The sequence below is a fragment of the Zalophus californianus genome, chromosome 12 (assembly GCF_009762305.2).
Source record: "Zalophus californianus isolate mZalCal1 chromosome 12, mZalCal1.pri.v2, whole genome shotgun sequence".
Lineage (NCBI taxonomy): Eukaryota > Metazoa > Chordata > Mammalia > Carnivora > Otariidae > Zalophus > Zalophus californianus.
Genome location: NC_045606.1, coordinates 9,875,004 through 9,891,367, shown reverse-complemented (window position 1 = coordinate 9,891,367; position 16,364 = coordinate 9,875,004). Strand labels below are relative to the sequence as shown.

Below are 16,364 nucleotides of genomic sequence, written 5' to 3'. Positions count from 1 at the left end.
GAGCATTAGCTACCACCTGCATCAGGTCATATAATTACTTTGTGTATGTGTGTGTGTGTGTGTGGTAAGAACATTTAAGATTTACTCTCTTAGCAACTTTCAAGTATATAATACAGTGTCATTAACTATCACCTCTGTGCTGTACATTAAATCTCCAGAACTTACTCGTCTTGTAACTGGAAGTTTGTACCCTTTGACCAATATCTCTCCTTTTCCTCCACCTCCCCACCCACTGGTAACCACCATTCTAGTCTCCCTTGCTAGGAGCTTTGGTTTTTTAGATTCCACATGTAAGTGGAATATGTTTTCTATGGCTGAATAATATCCCATTATATGTATAACATCTTCTTTGTCCATTCTTCCATTCATCCATTCATGGACGCTTAGGTGTTTTCATGCCTTGGCTATTGTGATTAATGCTTCAGTGAACATGGGAGTGTAAATCTTTTTGAGATTGTTTTTATTTCTTTTGTATATATACCAGAAGTGGGATTGCTAGATCATATGGAAGTTCTGTTCTTAATTCTTTGATGGACTCCATACTGTTTTCTTTTTTTTTCTTTAAAGATTTTATTTATTTGATAGAGCGAGAGAGCAAAACCGGGGAGCAATAGAAGGAGAGGGAAAAGCAGGCTCCCCGCTGAGCAGGGAGCCCCATGCAGGACTCTGTCCCAGGACCCTGGGATCATGACCTGAGCCAAAGGCAGACGCTTACCGGACTGAGCCACCCAGGCGCCCCCATACTCTTTTCCGTACTGGCTGCACCAGTTTACATCCCACTAGCAGTGCCCAAGGATTCCCTTTTCTCCACATCTTTGCCAACACTTGTCTCTTTTTGATGATAACCATCCTAACAGGTATGAGATGATACCCAATTGTGGCTTTGATTTGCCTTTCCCTGATGATTAGCGATGTTGAGAACCTCTTCATGCACCTGTTGGCCATTTATATGTCTTCTTTGGGAAAATGGTCTGTTGAGTTTCTCAACCCATTTTTTAATCAGATTGGTTGCATGAGTTCTTTATATACTTGGGATATTAAGCCCTTATCAGATACATGATTTGCAAATATTTTCTCCCATTCCATAGGTTGATTTTCATTTTGTTGATGGTTTTCTTTGCTGAGCAGAAGCTTTTTAATTTGATGTAGCCCCACTTGTTTATTTTTGCTTTTGTTGTCAAACCAAGAAAATTGCCAAGACTGATGTCAAGGAGCTTACAGCTTATGTTTTCTCCTGGGAGTTTTATAGTTCAGGTCTTATATTCAAATCTTTAGTCTACTTTGAGTTGACTTTTGTGTATGATGTAAGATAAGGGTCCTGTTTCATTCTTTTGCATGTAGCTATCCAGTTTTTTAAAAAAACATTTATTGGAGAGACTGCCCTTTCCCCGTTGTATATTCTTGGCTCCTTTTTCATAAATCAGTTGACCATCTATGCATAGTTTTATTTCTGGGATTTCTATTTCTGTTCCATTGATCTGTCTCTTTTTTAATTTGAATTGATCTGTTTTTATGCTGATACCATACTGTTTTTATTGCTGTAGCTCTGATACACACACATACACACACACACAGTTTTTTCTACAAGAAATTTTTTGTAATTGGGGTAAAATTGGTATATAACATTATGTAAGCTTCAGGTATACAACATAATTTAACATCTGTGTGTACTACTAAAGTGATCACCACTTAAAGTCCAGTTACCATCCATCTCCATATAATTGCCCCCCTTCACCCATTTTGCCCACCTCTCTTCCCACTTCCCCTCTGGTTACCACCAGTATGTTCTCTGTATCTATGAATTTTGTTTTGTTTGTTCATTTGTTTTGTTTTTTTTAGATTCCACATATGAGTGAAATTATATGGTATTTGTCATTTTACTTAGCATAATACCTTCAAGGTCTATCTGTGTTGTCACAAATGGCAAGATTTCATTCTTTTCAATAGTTGAATAGTACTTTGTAATTTATTCTGAAATCGGAAGTATATTTTGAAATCCAGATTTGTTGTTTCTCAAGATTGCCTTTGTTATTCAGGGTCTTTTGTGGTTCTGTGCAAATTTTAGGATTTTTTTTTCCCTGTGTCTCTGAAAAATGCCATTGGAATTTTGATACGAATTGTCTTGAATCTATAGATTACTTTGGATAGTATGGACTATTCAACAGTATTAATTCTTCCAACCCAGGAGCATGGTATATCTTTTTATTTACTTGTGTCTTCTTTGATTTCTTTCATCAGTGTCTTATATGGTTTTCATTGTATAGATCTTTCACTTTCTGGGTTAAATTTATTCCGAAGTATTTTATTCTTTCTGATGCCATTGAAAATGGGATTGTTTTCTTAATTTCTCTTTCTGAAAGTTCATTGTTAGTGTATAAAAACAGTGGTTTTGGTACATTGCTTTTGTATCCTGCAACTTTACTGATTTTGTTTATTTGTAAATTTTAGAACAAGATTTTATATGAGAAAAAATTTCAGAGGAGTAAGCAACCTAAGGTCACACTGCAAATAGCAGAGCCAGGATTCAGTCTGGGAGTGTGTGATTCCAGAGCTTTTAGCCATGAGTTGTGCTGCTTTACTGCTACCTGGGAGGGAAGGAGTGCTTCTGGAGAAAGAGACATTTAGCATTACATACCCATTATTGCCTCACCTAGGGTATTGCAGATTGTTCTGACCTCATCTCTTGCTTTTCTGTCTGACTTCTGTCTCCTCTCCTGCTCATCCTTTTCCAGCCTCACCATGCATTTTAGACACACTCTCTTTTCTTTTTTTTTTTAAAGATTTTATTTATTTATTTGAGAGAGAGAGAGAATGAGAGATAGAAAGCACGAGAGGGAAGAGCGTTGGAGGGAGAAGCAGACTCCCTGCTGAGCAGGGAGCCCGATGCGGGACTCGATCCCGGGACTCCAGGATCATGACCTGAGCCGAAGGCAGTCGCTTAACCAACTGAGCCACCCAGGCGCCCCACACTCTCTTTTCTAAGCACTTAAAGATATCATTGCATTGTCGTTTGCCTTGCGTTGTTTATGACAAGAAGTCTGCATTGATTCTTGGTTCCCTTATAAATGTGTCTATAAATTATTCATAAAATAAATAAAAAGACAGTAATTCAGTAATTTGAGCATAATGTGCCTTGGTTTTCTTTGTGTTTATCCTGCTTGGGGCTTCCTTTGAGCTACTTGATTGGATCTTTGGGGTTACAGTTATCAGATTTGGGAATTTTTCAGCCATTATTTAAAAAAATATTTGTCTGCCCCCACCTGTCTTCTCTTGTTCCTTCAATTACAGTCTGTTAAACTGCTTGATATTGTCACTCAGGTCCCGGGGGTCCTATTGTTTTTTTTTGTTTTCCCCTCTCTAAAGATTGAATTGCTACGCCTTAAAATTCTGTTGCTATGTCTTAAAATTCACTGATTCTTGTGCAATGCTATAAAGCCCATCCAGTGCAGTTTTCATTTTAGATACTTTATTTTTTATCTCTAGAAGTTCCATTTGGTCCTTTTTCATACCCCTCGTCTCTCTCATTATATTCATATTTTACTTTAAATCCTTGAGCATATTTATAATACCTTATCTGCCAATTCCATTATCTCTGTTTTTTCTGGGTCTGTTTTTATTGTTTTCCTGTAAGCTGTGGATTGTAATTTGTGGCATTTTCAGATGTCTAGTAATTTTTGGAATGATGCCATACGTTTAGGATGTCACAGTGTTGAGTGGATTTTATGGTCTTCCATTAAAGAATGATGACATTCGTTTGGGCCGTCAGTTAAATTATTTGGGAATCCCCTTTTTTAGGGCAGTTCACGGGCTATTTAATCTTACTCCTGAGGTATGGCCCTCCTGGGGCAGAGGGGGCGGGGTGGGGGAGCTGCTGACTGCCTAAGTGGTTCACATGATTTTTCTACTTTAACTGGACAAAATTCAGATATCTTATTCTGTTCTCTGTGAATGCTAAGAATTGTTCAGCTTCTAATTTCCCAGCAGTTCTTTGCTTGACCTTACAGAGTTTTACCCTTGTGCTTGCCCCTGTTAGTGTTGGGTCTAAGCCTTCAGGATACAGCTAAGCAGATGTCCAGAGATCCTTCATCTGTGTAGCTCACTCCTCTGGAAATCCAACTTCATTACCTGTGTCAGACTCCTGGTCTGTGTCCTCAGTTTAGCAAAGCCGCCGTATTCTGCTTGGGCTTCTCCGCCCTCCTGTACCACGGTCCATAAATTACTTCCAAGTAGGAAGACAGAGAGAGTAGGGCTCAACTTGTTTGTGTCCCTCTTATAAGGGATCATGGTCCAAACTGCCTGTGTTCTCATGTCTGAAAATAGTTGGCTCTTATACTTTGCTCGTTTTCTAGTTGTTTACGGCTAGAGGGTAAGTTCTGTGCCATTTGGCTGAAAGGGGAAGTAGGTACTTAACCTTTAGTGAGTCATATCATGTATTTTTGACACCGTCCTGCTTGCTTGTGTCCACTATTGTCTGGGATGTTCTCTTAACCATTTCATCTAGTGGATTCCTATTCCTACTACAAGTCTCAGAATAAATGTCATTTTTCTAAGCTTTTTTTTTCTCCTTTCCAATGAATTGCTCAGTTGCTGAATTATCAAATCACTTGATATAGCATTTTACACCCATATATATTTATGCATATGCATTCTTTAAAATGTGTTTCCTGAAGTTATAAGCCTTGTTTATTTATTTATTTGTTTGTTTATTTATTTTAAAGATTTTATTTATTTATGTGTCAGACAGAGAGCAAGAGCACACACAAGCAGGGGGAGTGGCAGGCAGAGGGAGAAGCAGGCTCCCTGCTGAGCAAGGAGCCCTGTGCAGGACCCTGGGATCATGACCTGAGCCGAAGGCAGACGCTTAACCAACTGAGCCACCCAAGGCAACTGAGCCACCCAAGGCGTCTCGATACTTATTTATAATTTATCTTTCTATCCATAGCACATTGCACAAGGACCTAACACAGTCGGTTGGTATTTGTTAATTTTGAAGAGTGAGGGAGGAAAGATCTGAACTGAGCCTTGAAGCAGGTAGAAATGGATATGCTAGTTTCGATAGAAAAAGGAATGTTTGGTGTCAGAGGTTGGGGGCCAAGATCTAGCCAAGGTGCAGGCAGCTGGGGAAACACAGTTGCTCGTGGCCTGCAAACATCATGTACATGGCTCTGCATAATGTTGATCAAAAAATTCTTACCTCTTAACTTTCTAAGGGCCACCAGAACATTGAAATGAAAAGTTCTTAGTATGTTTTATAAAAATAGTTGCTGTGTAAAATTTTTTGTGAAAAGTTCTTGAATTGATGTTTTTATAAATGTAATTCATAATAAAGTTTATTTCTCAGTTTCTGGGTAATTTTAAAGTAGTGGAAAATAAGCACTACTAACGTAAATATACCATAATATAACTGTGGAAGCCTTGCTGTAGTTAAAAGATAGGGCACAACAAAACTTGTAGCATTTCTCTGGCTTCTGTGTGTGAAGTGGTTGGTAATATTCTTATACTTCCTGTTAACCATACTTGACAGGTGTTTTTAAATGTTGCAGATTGTTCTTTAGGATAATTGTGTTTAGTTCCACTCATTAATATGACAGTTAATGGGGTCAAGCTTACACTTAAGCAGACGTAAACTGGGATGATTGCACATTGTATCAGAGGGTGTGCAAGTCTTGCTGGTCACTGAAGGCTAGGCTAGCCTTTACAGCTTCTTTAATAGTCTCATTTGAAATACATCCTTGGAAATTTTCAGAAAACTGTAGTTTTATACTTTGTATTCTGTGCCTATGTAAACTACTTAAATTGTTGGGAAAACAAAGGAAACCCTTACGTTAGAGCAAGGGTGGGTACACCTTATAGTGGAAAGAAGTAACAATAAATTGCTCTTAAAGTTGCTCTTAAAGGTAAAGAAATCTTCTCACTTATGTAAATTGACCTTTATTGAATTTTATTGTGAATGGTTAGTAATGAGCTGAGAGACATTGCTGGGAGACTTTTTCAACCAAGATAACAGTTCTTTGTTTTAGTTGAGGAACATGGACGGTTCTGAGTTGTAACTGGCAAATTGTGGTGTGTGCGTGCAGAGGGCCGTATGTTACGTCCTGGTGTATCTCTAGCTGCTTGGGACCGAGTTGACCCAGCTCGTACTGACTTTTGCTTTAGGTCATCAAATCCATATAAACAGTATATGGTACTGGCAGGCTGCAGTTAATTTACTCTGTAATTATGTTGTGAATGTTCACCATTTCTTTTCTCATGACTTGTATATTACTTTAACCGTGCCTGAATATGTGATGGGCATTTTACAGTTAAATACATAAAAATGATTTTAATGCTTTCATATTTGTTTCTTAATACTATAATCAAAATACAATAAAAAATCAGTTGTATAGGTTTAGCCAAAATGAAAACCTTATCAGCCAATGAATTATTTGCTTTCACTTTCATCACCTGCAACTGTTCAGCTAAACTTAAATGTGTTCTTATCTAATTTTGGAGACAAATTGTCTTTCTTTATATGGGCAGAATTTGGAAATGGGTTGCTTAACAGAAAAGGAAGGAAAAAAAGAACTAAATTATCATACTGAGAGGAAATTAATAAGTAGCTCTGGTCTGAGAGCAGCATGGCTGTTTGGAGTTATATATTTCATATCAATTTTGTAACAACTTTATGAAAGCAACCCAGTCTTTTCTTTTTTTTTTAAACACATAAAGGAAATTTTGAGATATGACATGAGCTGTCATTTATGGTATGAACCAAGTGTTTAAGTATGGACTTTCTGCCAAAGAGGTAAAAATTTTTAAATGTTGATTATTTTTTTTCCTCTTATTGGCAAAATTATTTGGAGGAAAACAAACAAACGGCGATGCTTTGCCCAGAGGTTGGAAGAAAGTGTAAATCAGTATTGCACTTTTGGTGAGGATAGGCTCTTTTTATTAAAATTTTAAATGCACATTCCCTTCACTCCAGCTGGTTCGTTCTAGGTGTCTACACTTGGGAGCTCTTGGCACATGAACAAACATGTGAGAAACTGTAATGTGCCTTCTCATCACAACATTGTTTATAATTGTGAATAATTAGGAAGAAAGTAAATGTCCTTCAAAGGGGTTTTGTTTCTCCCTCTCCTCCCTGCTCATGCGCTCTCTCTCTCTCTTTCGTTATCTCTCTGTCTTTTAAATAAATAAATAAAATCTTAAAAAGAGAAATTTTCACTTGAAAGTATGTTAATATATTTTACTATTAAAGTTTAATTCTTGAAGTTCTTAAAGTGATGTTTTTATTTAGCTTTGGAGATGTTAGTCTTACCTCATATTAGAAGCTTCATATTTTTATTTAAAAAAGAAATGGATTTAGGCAAGTAGACAGACATTTACACACACTCAAATTATAGTTTATCTAAGTAAAGATACTTAATGTGTAAAATACTAAGAACAAAAAAAAGCTAAATATTTTTAATGAGCCCTTTTCCTTTATAATTAAAGTGTGCTTCTGTCCTTCTCTAGTGCTGCTGGGGGTGAAATCTTTGACCAGTGTGTTGCAGACAGAGAAGAAGCCTTTAAAGAAAAAGATGTTCAAAGACTCATGAGGCAGATATTAGAAGGTGTCCACTTTTTACATGCTCATGATGTAGTTCATCTTGATTTGAAGGTAAGATCTGAATTACTTTACAGTGTTGAGATGGCTAGAGAATGACCCTCCAGGTATAAAGTATTTAACAGTAATTAATTCAAACATTTAAAACACAAGCTTGTGTGTTTTATTAGGTCATATGGAAATAAAGGTTGAGTCTATTCTTAGCCTCTTGCCAGTTAGTTTTATCAAGGAGGTAAAGTACCTGTGTGTACATAGAAAGGTAAATAATAATGCATTGCCCCAAAAAATGAAGCTTAGAGGATATTGGTAGGATAGGTGAACTCTTCCTGAGAAGAGACAGGGTTTAAGCTAGACCTTAAAAAATTAGGATTTAGATAGAGAAAATACAGGAATGTAGAAAACAGAAGATAAAATTCTATCACAAGAGTTAGGAAAACTTGTTGGGCAAACGTAAATGGAATAGCGTCCCTGGAACTGAGAGAGGAAATAGGAGACACAACTGAGAAAAGGCCGGATTCCAGGGGTTTCGAACGTCATGAAGAGGGAGATGACTTTTTAGTAGGAATATCTGAAAAACAGTGTCGTAGAAAATTCGGCAGGCAGCAGTAAATAAAATAGAGAACTAAAGAGATTCAAGTCAGGTAGATACAGAATTTAAAATTATCAAAGAAGGAAAGGGAGGAGGGAAGAAAGAATACACAAAGGGCAGCCTGTCAGTGACGATGCTTTCAAGTAATCAGAATGCTGGCTGAAAGTCGGGGGAGCAAGAAAGGAAATCTTACTGGCTGAAAAGTCCCGGTATAATTCTAACTTGAGGTATGACACAGTTCACTGATCCACATATTACAAGTGGCTGGTTCTTCTTCAGTCCCTAGCTCTGCCTTCTCAAAATGGCAAGAAGATGGTAAGTTAGATGCCGCCATTTTAGCCTTGGAATTGTCCAGAGATGCAGCCGGAAAGCGCCAGGTTCTACTTATTAGCTCTTTCAGAAGTCCTGAGACTCACTCTCACCAAACCAACTTCGATTGGTCCGGAACTGAGAAGTGTGCGGGGGGGGGGGGGGGGGGGGGGGGGGGGGGGGGGGGGGGGGCGGGGAATGGTGCAGGGTTCTGACTGGCCAGGCCAGCACGACCAGCGTCATTTGCTCCAACCCTGGAGGGGTAAATTCCTTCTCCCATCCCAGTTGTTTTTTGGACCAAGAGTGGGGAAGGGTTGGATTCTCAGACCAGTTCAGTTTCTAGAAGAACAGGGGGTGGGTGAGTGCTCAGGAGACAGTGAATGCCCACGACAAGTATCCTTAGCAGATTCCTTCAGGCATCTGGGGGAGAGGAGTTGTAAGATCCCTGTTGATGGTTGCTTCCATATCGAGTCCAGGTATGGCTGTAGGGAAAGGACACACTCCTCAAGGAACACACCAGTGACTCCGGTTCTTTATCAGCCAGAGGAGATAGGGTTAAGAAGGAAGGTAACCTGAGGAGACTAGACCCCTGGACCCACAAAAGGCTTTCCTCTCCTGGACTTCCGCAGCTTCGTTTTACTCAGCATCTGCCAACCTATCTGGACTCCTGCTGTAGTTTGCCTTCTGGCAGAAAGGCACACTCATGGCAGTGGCTCTCTGTGACAGGTATCAGGATCACCAGGAGAGGCTTGTTAAAGCAAATGCTAGGCCCCAGTTCCAGAGTTTCTGATTTCACAGTAGGGCCGTGGAAGACTGGTACTGGGGGTCCAGGCACCATTTTGAGAACTGCTGCAGTCAGCCACGCCGGGACACCCAATAGACAGCCCACAGCATATGAGGCCCTACCCTCCACGTTATGGTCTTAGGAGGGGGAGAGCCCTGAGAAGCAAATAGACTTAGATGAGGTCATGAAGGTGGAGCCCCCATGATGGGATCAGTGAAGAGACAGCAGAGGAAGAGGAAGAGACAGCAGAGCTCCCTTTCTCACTGCCATGTGAACATACAGCAAGAAGGTGGCTCTCTATAAGACAGGAAGAGAGCCCTCGCTAAGAATCAGATAATCTGCTGTCACCTTGATCTTGGACTTCCCAACCTCCAGATCTAAGAGCAATAAATGTCAGTTGCTTAAGCCACACAGTTTATGGAATTTTGTTATAGCAGGCCAAGCAGACTGAGACCCGCAGGAGACTATGTTTCACATAATAAAGGTTTATTTTATTTAAAAGAAAAAAAAAAGACATCCCACAGCATAAATAGCAGTGTTTAATCTTCACTGCCTGAAGGAACACTCTCAGGGAACTGTGTACAAAGAGTGTACAGTGTGTACTCCGGAGGTTGACTTCTAAAGTAACCTTGATAAAATTCCATCTAAAATAAGATAGAAGGGCCATAGATATTCCTTCAAATACTAGTTTCCTACAGAAAAATACAGGGGAAAGAAAACAATTTGGAAACTTTCTCGTTCTTTTCTGAAAAATGCCAATTTACATTCATCTTGTAAACAGATATTTTTCTCAAGGATATTAATTTTTTAGTACTGTGGCTAAAACGCATGCTTATAACACTGTAGACTGTGGTAGGTGACGTGGCATTTTAGGAGGGCACGTGTGGACATGTGTGTGCCCACATGGAGTCCCAGGATGTGAAAGCTGAAGTGGCTGTAGAGGTCACCTAGGTAAAACTCTCATAGCTATAGCTGAGGGAACTGGGGCTTCGTTTGTTTCCCTTGAGTCTGTCATACGCTTCGAAATTCAAAGATCCTTGCTACAAGAAATACCCAGCTCTGCCTCCCTCGGGAACACTTAGGCAGCCGGAAGAGATGGCCTCTGCAGTCCAGACCTCGGTGGACTCAGACTTGAGGAAGCCTCAGTTAGTGTCAGCCATGCAGAAGAGTTCCCACAAGTAATGTTTGTACTGAGCATTTTTTTTAGGTTTGGTTTTACACACTTAACTTTAGAAAGTCCTGTATTTATTTTTTATGATGTTTTGCTAGTTTTGTGATGTAAAAAAGACTTCCAGGAATGAACCCCAATTTAAATAACATTGCACCTATAGGAAATACGCTTTCGATTTATGACAGCTCAACCTTTAACTATTATTCAGGAACTAATTAAGTAGCAGGTCAGACAGGTTGCCAACACCATGTGTCATGGGTCTTTGATGTTACTTGAAAGCAGCCGAAGGTGAAAATTAAGTTATTGAATACCAGGTTTAACTCTGTATTTACTCAAGGAAATTATATCCCTTTCTCCCCAATACACTCAGTATAAATCATATTGCTTTCTCCGCAGTACACTTGGTGTAAAATTCTTTCTGGATTTAATAGAGGCTTTGATGATAGGCCTTTGATGTTGGACCCTGGACTCTTCGTGTGTCCTAGGCCCAGAGGAACCAGAAGACTGGGTGGCCTGCTGGGTTCTCAGCCGTGCCTCTGCCTCATAGTGGTCACAGGTGCAGTCAGATGTGTTCTTCCGTGAACCGCTGAAGGGGGAAGGTTGCAGACGGAGTTGGTGTGGCAGCCGTGTGCAGATGGGAATGATTTTTACCGCAAGGTCCTCTCCAGTTGACTTTGTGACCTCTGTGAGTCTGGACAGAGAGTCTCCTGTCCCACACCTTTTAATAGCCGTCTGCCCCGTGACAATTTTTTTTATGCTTCTGTTGACTCTGAGTCTCTGTAAGAGCTGGAAAGCTACAAAGCTAAATATGTTTCCTAAAGTTTTAATTCTGCGCAAATTGACAATCCCCATGTCTAGGGTAACTTTGAGTTAGTAGACTCTTTATTCTCCATTACAGTTAAAATGGGCAATTCTTGTCCCAGAGACAAGAAGTAGTTAGAAGTTAGAATAACTATTGTAGTTGCTCCTATAAAAGAGATAATTGTCACAATGGGAAATATGCTACTTGGCTTCAGGTCAGACCCCAGAGGGGCAGTTTGCCAAAAGACTGATTCACTGATGACTCTCAGCCAGATATCTTAAATTGAACATGGCAAATGCTTTGAGCGGTAACAGATGCAGATCTTGGACTGTTTAGAGGACTACAAAAATAGAAAAGACACTAAACTGTGATTAAGGGAAAGCCCATTTATTTTATGTACATCGTGGCAGGATTGACAAATCTGAGAAACAGTAACTCTACCAAAGTCAGGACAGAGCTAAATGCCTCAAAATAATCTCAACTGGTGACCTAGTCATTGGCACAGGGGCCTGCTTTTACTTCAGTCAGGGATGGACTTGACCAGAAAGAACACACAGAAATCCAGTCTTAAAACCCAGTGCTCTTTGTGTTTGAATGGTCTTTGTTGGTTAGATCTTTCAGCAGTTCTGTACTAGGTACTCAGTCATTAGTTTGTCCACCCTGTTTCATGTATATGATGAGAAGCAGAGGAGCAGACCAGGAACTAGGAGCTGGAACTTTCCCTTTGGAGATTTAAGTTGGTCACGGACAGTTTGAGCGTCAGTGTATTACTTGAAAGAGGGGGTGACATTTCTAAACAGACTCCCAAACTAAGTTGGACAGTAGTATTAACCTCTTTCTGTACGATGTCCTGGGTGTTAATAAATAAAAAATCCACTTGAATTTGCATTGCCTGATAAAAATGTTCCTGAAAATTTTGTTCATGGTACCTTAAGGCTGCTTAAGCAAGGTAGCCTCAACTTTACAGTGATCTTATCCCGGGGTGATTGTTCAGTAACTGTTCAGTGGGCTATATAGGAAGATGAAGATACCAAGATAAAGGAAAAGGATTTCCCCATGAAGCAGAGAAATACAGTTTTACAAAGATCTCCCTACTGCCTTTGTCTGTTTGAGGACAGTTTGTGTGTTTCCTGTTTCTTCCACTGTCATTGTCTCTCCAGTGACCTTCTTGTTTTCTCTTACCACCTGGGATTCATGCATCCTAAACAGAATTAGGTATCATGAGCCACAACTTCTTTATCATGAACTGGATTCCCTAGAAAGGAGGTGTGACTAAGCTGTAATGCCAGTGTGCTTTTCTTTGTTTTCAGCACAGATACTTCACTTCCCGGAAGTGGGTATATTTCGCCATCAAAGACTGACAGATTATAGTCCTGTAATTGTACTTAGGTTTTATTTAGAAGAGTAAGGTCTGTTTCTAAAACGTATCTGCGGTCACACCAGGGCACAGTTGGCAGAAACTACGGAAGAAGCATTACCTGTGAAATCCCATGAAAAGAGCTCTGATTGTGAGCTGTGTTATTTCCTAGCAGTCCCTCTGTCATCTGTTTGATGTCTCTCACTTTGGTAAATGATGGATGCATGTGACGGGGCCTAGATTTCAGACACAGTAACGTTTTAATAATTTGATCACGTTGATTTAGACTTTACTACATTACCACCACACCAACTAGGTTTTACATGATTACTAAAGGAAGCATTTCCCAGGGAATGTACTGTGTAAACCAAATGTAAGGGGAAAACATTTCCGCTATTTTAAGGGAACAAATGGTATTTAAGACCATATACAGACTGTGCATGTTGTAGTAATCACAGACGGCCCTCATGATGTGGTGAAGATTTCCACTTAGCAGTATTTCTCTCGGAATTTTTTAGGTACTGGGAAGGGCAGAACACATGTTCAGTGACGAGTATATATCACAGAGGCAACTTCGCTTATCTAATTTGTCTGAATAATGACATTTGATTTTACTATAGCATTTCATTAATGTAATAACACTAAAATTGCCTTGAGAAGTCTTGGGACTCATAATCCTAGGTTTTTTCCTGAAGAAATAGCTAGAAGCCAATTAACAAAGAGAATATAGCTTTATAATGGAGTTTGTTTATACACATGACCAAAACCTCTCGTTATTTTATCATTGAGAAGAGAAATTGATTCTAACGCCGATCAGTTGCGCATTTGCAATCCTTTTGCGTATGTGGCAGGAGGGATGCTTTATCTGGTTTGGATTGATTTATAACAATTTAGCTCACCGCTGCCGTCCAGACTTCTGTAGTGACAGCAATTTGTTGTTTCTGTCTTTCTGTTCAGTTCTAAGTGTTTACTGTAGCCAGAACTTTCTATGATTAAGAAACCAGTTTTTTGTACAAAATTACAGATTACACTGAGCCACGGGGTGATTGCTTTCACTTTAGGCAGAAAGTCTTAGTTTTCATGAATAAGTTTTCAAGATGAACTATTGTTCCATAATTGCATAGTGGTAACAAATTAGGACATTATGCGAGAGATGTTAAGAATTTCCTGAACATTTATTGGGATATCATTTGGATCTTTTTTTTTTTTTTTAAACTTAAAGGAGTTTATAGCTGCACTGTTCAGTCCAGTAACACTGGCCATTTGTGGCTGTTGAGCCCTTGAGAGCAGAGATGTGCTCAAAGTGTGAACTCCATGCCAGATTTCAAGGGAAAAAAGTAAAATAGCTCAATAATTTTACATATTACATATTGAATTAAAGAAATACTAAAATTAGTTTCACCTGTTTCATTTTATTTTTTAGAATATGTCTACTAGAAAATTTTAAATTACTTTGTGACTGGCATTACCTTTCCATAGGACAGCACTGGTTTAGGGGACATCCACAGATAATTAAGCCAGAATGACGTGTAATGTAAAGATCACTTAGCCTTTCACCTTATTCTTCAACCTTTTATAATCTAGGTTTTTCTCCCACGGTGTTACTAAAGATTACTTCTTCAGAAGTCTTTCAGAGGTTGTTGATTTGCTGTATCCAGTGGCCTCTTCTGGGTCCTCATTCTTCCTCGTGTGCGGTTTGAGCCTTTCCTTCCTTCCTGTCTTCCTACGCCATGGTGCCTGGGTCCTCAGCCTCACCTCTCAGACGACTTGTGAGCGCCCTCGTCAGTCCTGTTGCTTCCCGTCACAGACGGGGTCACTGGCCAGAGCGCGTGCTGGCCACTTCTCTCCGTGTCGCGTGCTTGCGCCTCTGTCTCCTTGTCCTCCAGAGCAGGGTCCTCAGCCTTCTGTTCTCTCCGGACTGCATTTCCAGCCGTCCGGGGCGGTCCTGCAGGCACCTCAGATTCCGGGTCTGGGAATCCGAATGGAACCCATCGTCCTCCCTTGCTGACCTGACTATTATCAGTCAGCGAGTGACAGACGCACCGTGTCGTTCCTGCTCCTACACAGCACCAGTCGCAATGGGCTGCGGATTCTGCCACTGTAATGGGTAAAGTGTCATCGTCGTCGTCTTTTTTTTTATTCCATGCTTCCTCATATCTTCCTCACTCTGTCTCTCCCTTTCAGGACTTTAAAAACAGGTAGAGGCACATTCTTCAGAGACATATTCTTGTATGTGACAGTCCCTGGCACGCATCGTGCTGGGTGTCAGCTCACCTGCATAGGCTTCGGCATGTGGCCTGTTCTTTCCCTGGAATGCCCTCTTGCCCTCCGCTCTGGTCTGCCTGCTGCCAGTTCTCCCAGAATGGCCCACAGAGCCCTCGGATTCCCGCTCCTCCACCCCCATTTGCTTACCAGTCTCGTGCCTGCCACCACACTTGTCCCTTCCACCTTTGTGCTGTCCCCCCGTTTGCAGTTCCTCCACTCGTAGCTTGTCCTTGCCTCTGGCGGGGTCTTCCCTCTCCCTGGAATGTTCCCTGCCTACCCCAGCCCCAAAGTATTCTGCCATGACTGGCTCCTCAGAGAAACCTTCCCTGACCCCCCTGAACATCACGCACACCCAGCAGACACTCTCCCATCCACTTCGCTACGCCCAGTTCTCCTTAGTGCTTCCAAGCACCCGAGGAGTTACTACTAACTCGTACTTGCTCGTCCCCATTGGAATGGAAGGCTCCAAAAGAACATGGGATTTACGTCTTAGTTTCCGTTATTTTCCCAGTAGGCAGTCAATAAAATTTTTTTGAGTAAGCGACAGAAACCTTTTTCTCCTCCAGGGCCTGCTCACTCTCCTCCCGTATCATTCTCCCAAGGCTGCGTTATTCCCTCTTCTTTATGTGTTGCCTGAGCGCTTTGGCCACGACAGCACTTGTCGAGCCCGATGGTCCTCCCCTGTTTTCTCTTCTGATGACGAACTGTCACTAGAGACTTGTGATTGCTCCGGTTTACAGTGCCTCCATTGCGGACACAGAACAGGCACTTTAGGATTCTTTTTTATAGTTAGTTATGTCTCTTCCTTCCATTCAAGCAGCAACTACTGTGTGCTGGCCCTGATCCCGGTGCTGTCACCGCACCCAGTACTGTGTGACGCGTGGAGCCACAGAGTCTTCCTTCTCTGTGTCTGAATCCAGACTTCGGGCAGCCTACAAGCGTTTTCAGAATAGAGAAGGGTAGGATGGATGGTTGGGTTGACAGTAACCCTTTCGAAAGAGAGGAACCACCTAGACCTCAACTTCCTGTTTCGTATTGCAGCTCTTCACTGTTGGACGTTGTTAGAAGCTTCTTCACCGCCATCCTAGGTCTTCTCAGCAAGCTGACACTAGGCAAAGAAGAATGGGGGAAAAAGTACACAAAGATAACTGTTGTGAGAGAGAGCATGGCAGGTAGGAGAGACTGAACAGTGTCTGCTGAGACAGTCTCCACTGTCGCCAAGCCAAGGGGAACAGGTTTATGATGAGTCTGGAGAGCCAGGCAGGCGCTCGAACTGGCCGGGGTTTGTATGCCCCGTTAAGGAGTTTGGAAGTTAAGACTAATGGGAGGCTACTGAAGGGTTTGGGCAGGAGGGTGACAGATCGGATTTATATGGTGCAAAAGATCCTTCTGTCTACGGTATGGGCAAAATAGAGCCTAGCAAACCATTTAGAGGCTGTGGCAGTTGAGCACAAAACTGATGGTACCTTGAATGGGTGTTCTATAGTTGGAGGGAAAGT

General features: G+C 41.0%; 1 protein-coding gene across 2 annotated transcripts in view; it reads left to right on the top strand.

Annotated features, from left to right (window-relative positions):
* Positions 1-16,364, top strand: part of STK17A (serine/threonine kinase 17a) — a 40,638-nt gene that overhangs the window by 15,933 nt on the left and 8,341 nt on the right. For both annotated transcript variants that reach the window (XM_027574618.1, XM_027574617.1), the window contains exon 3: positions 7,498-7,642. In XM_027574618.1, coding sequence (XP_027430419.1) covers positions 7,498-7,642 — 145 coding nt within the window. The remainder of the gene's footprint in view (positions 1-7,497; positions 7,643-16,364) is intronic.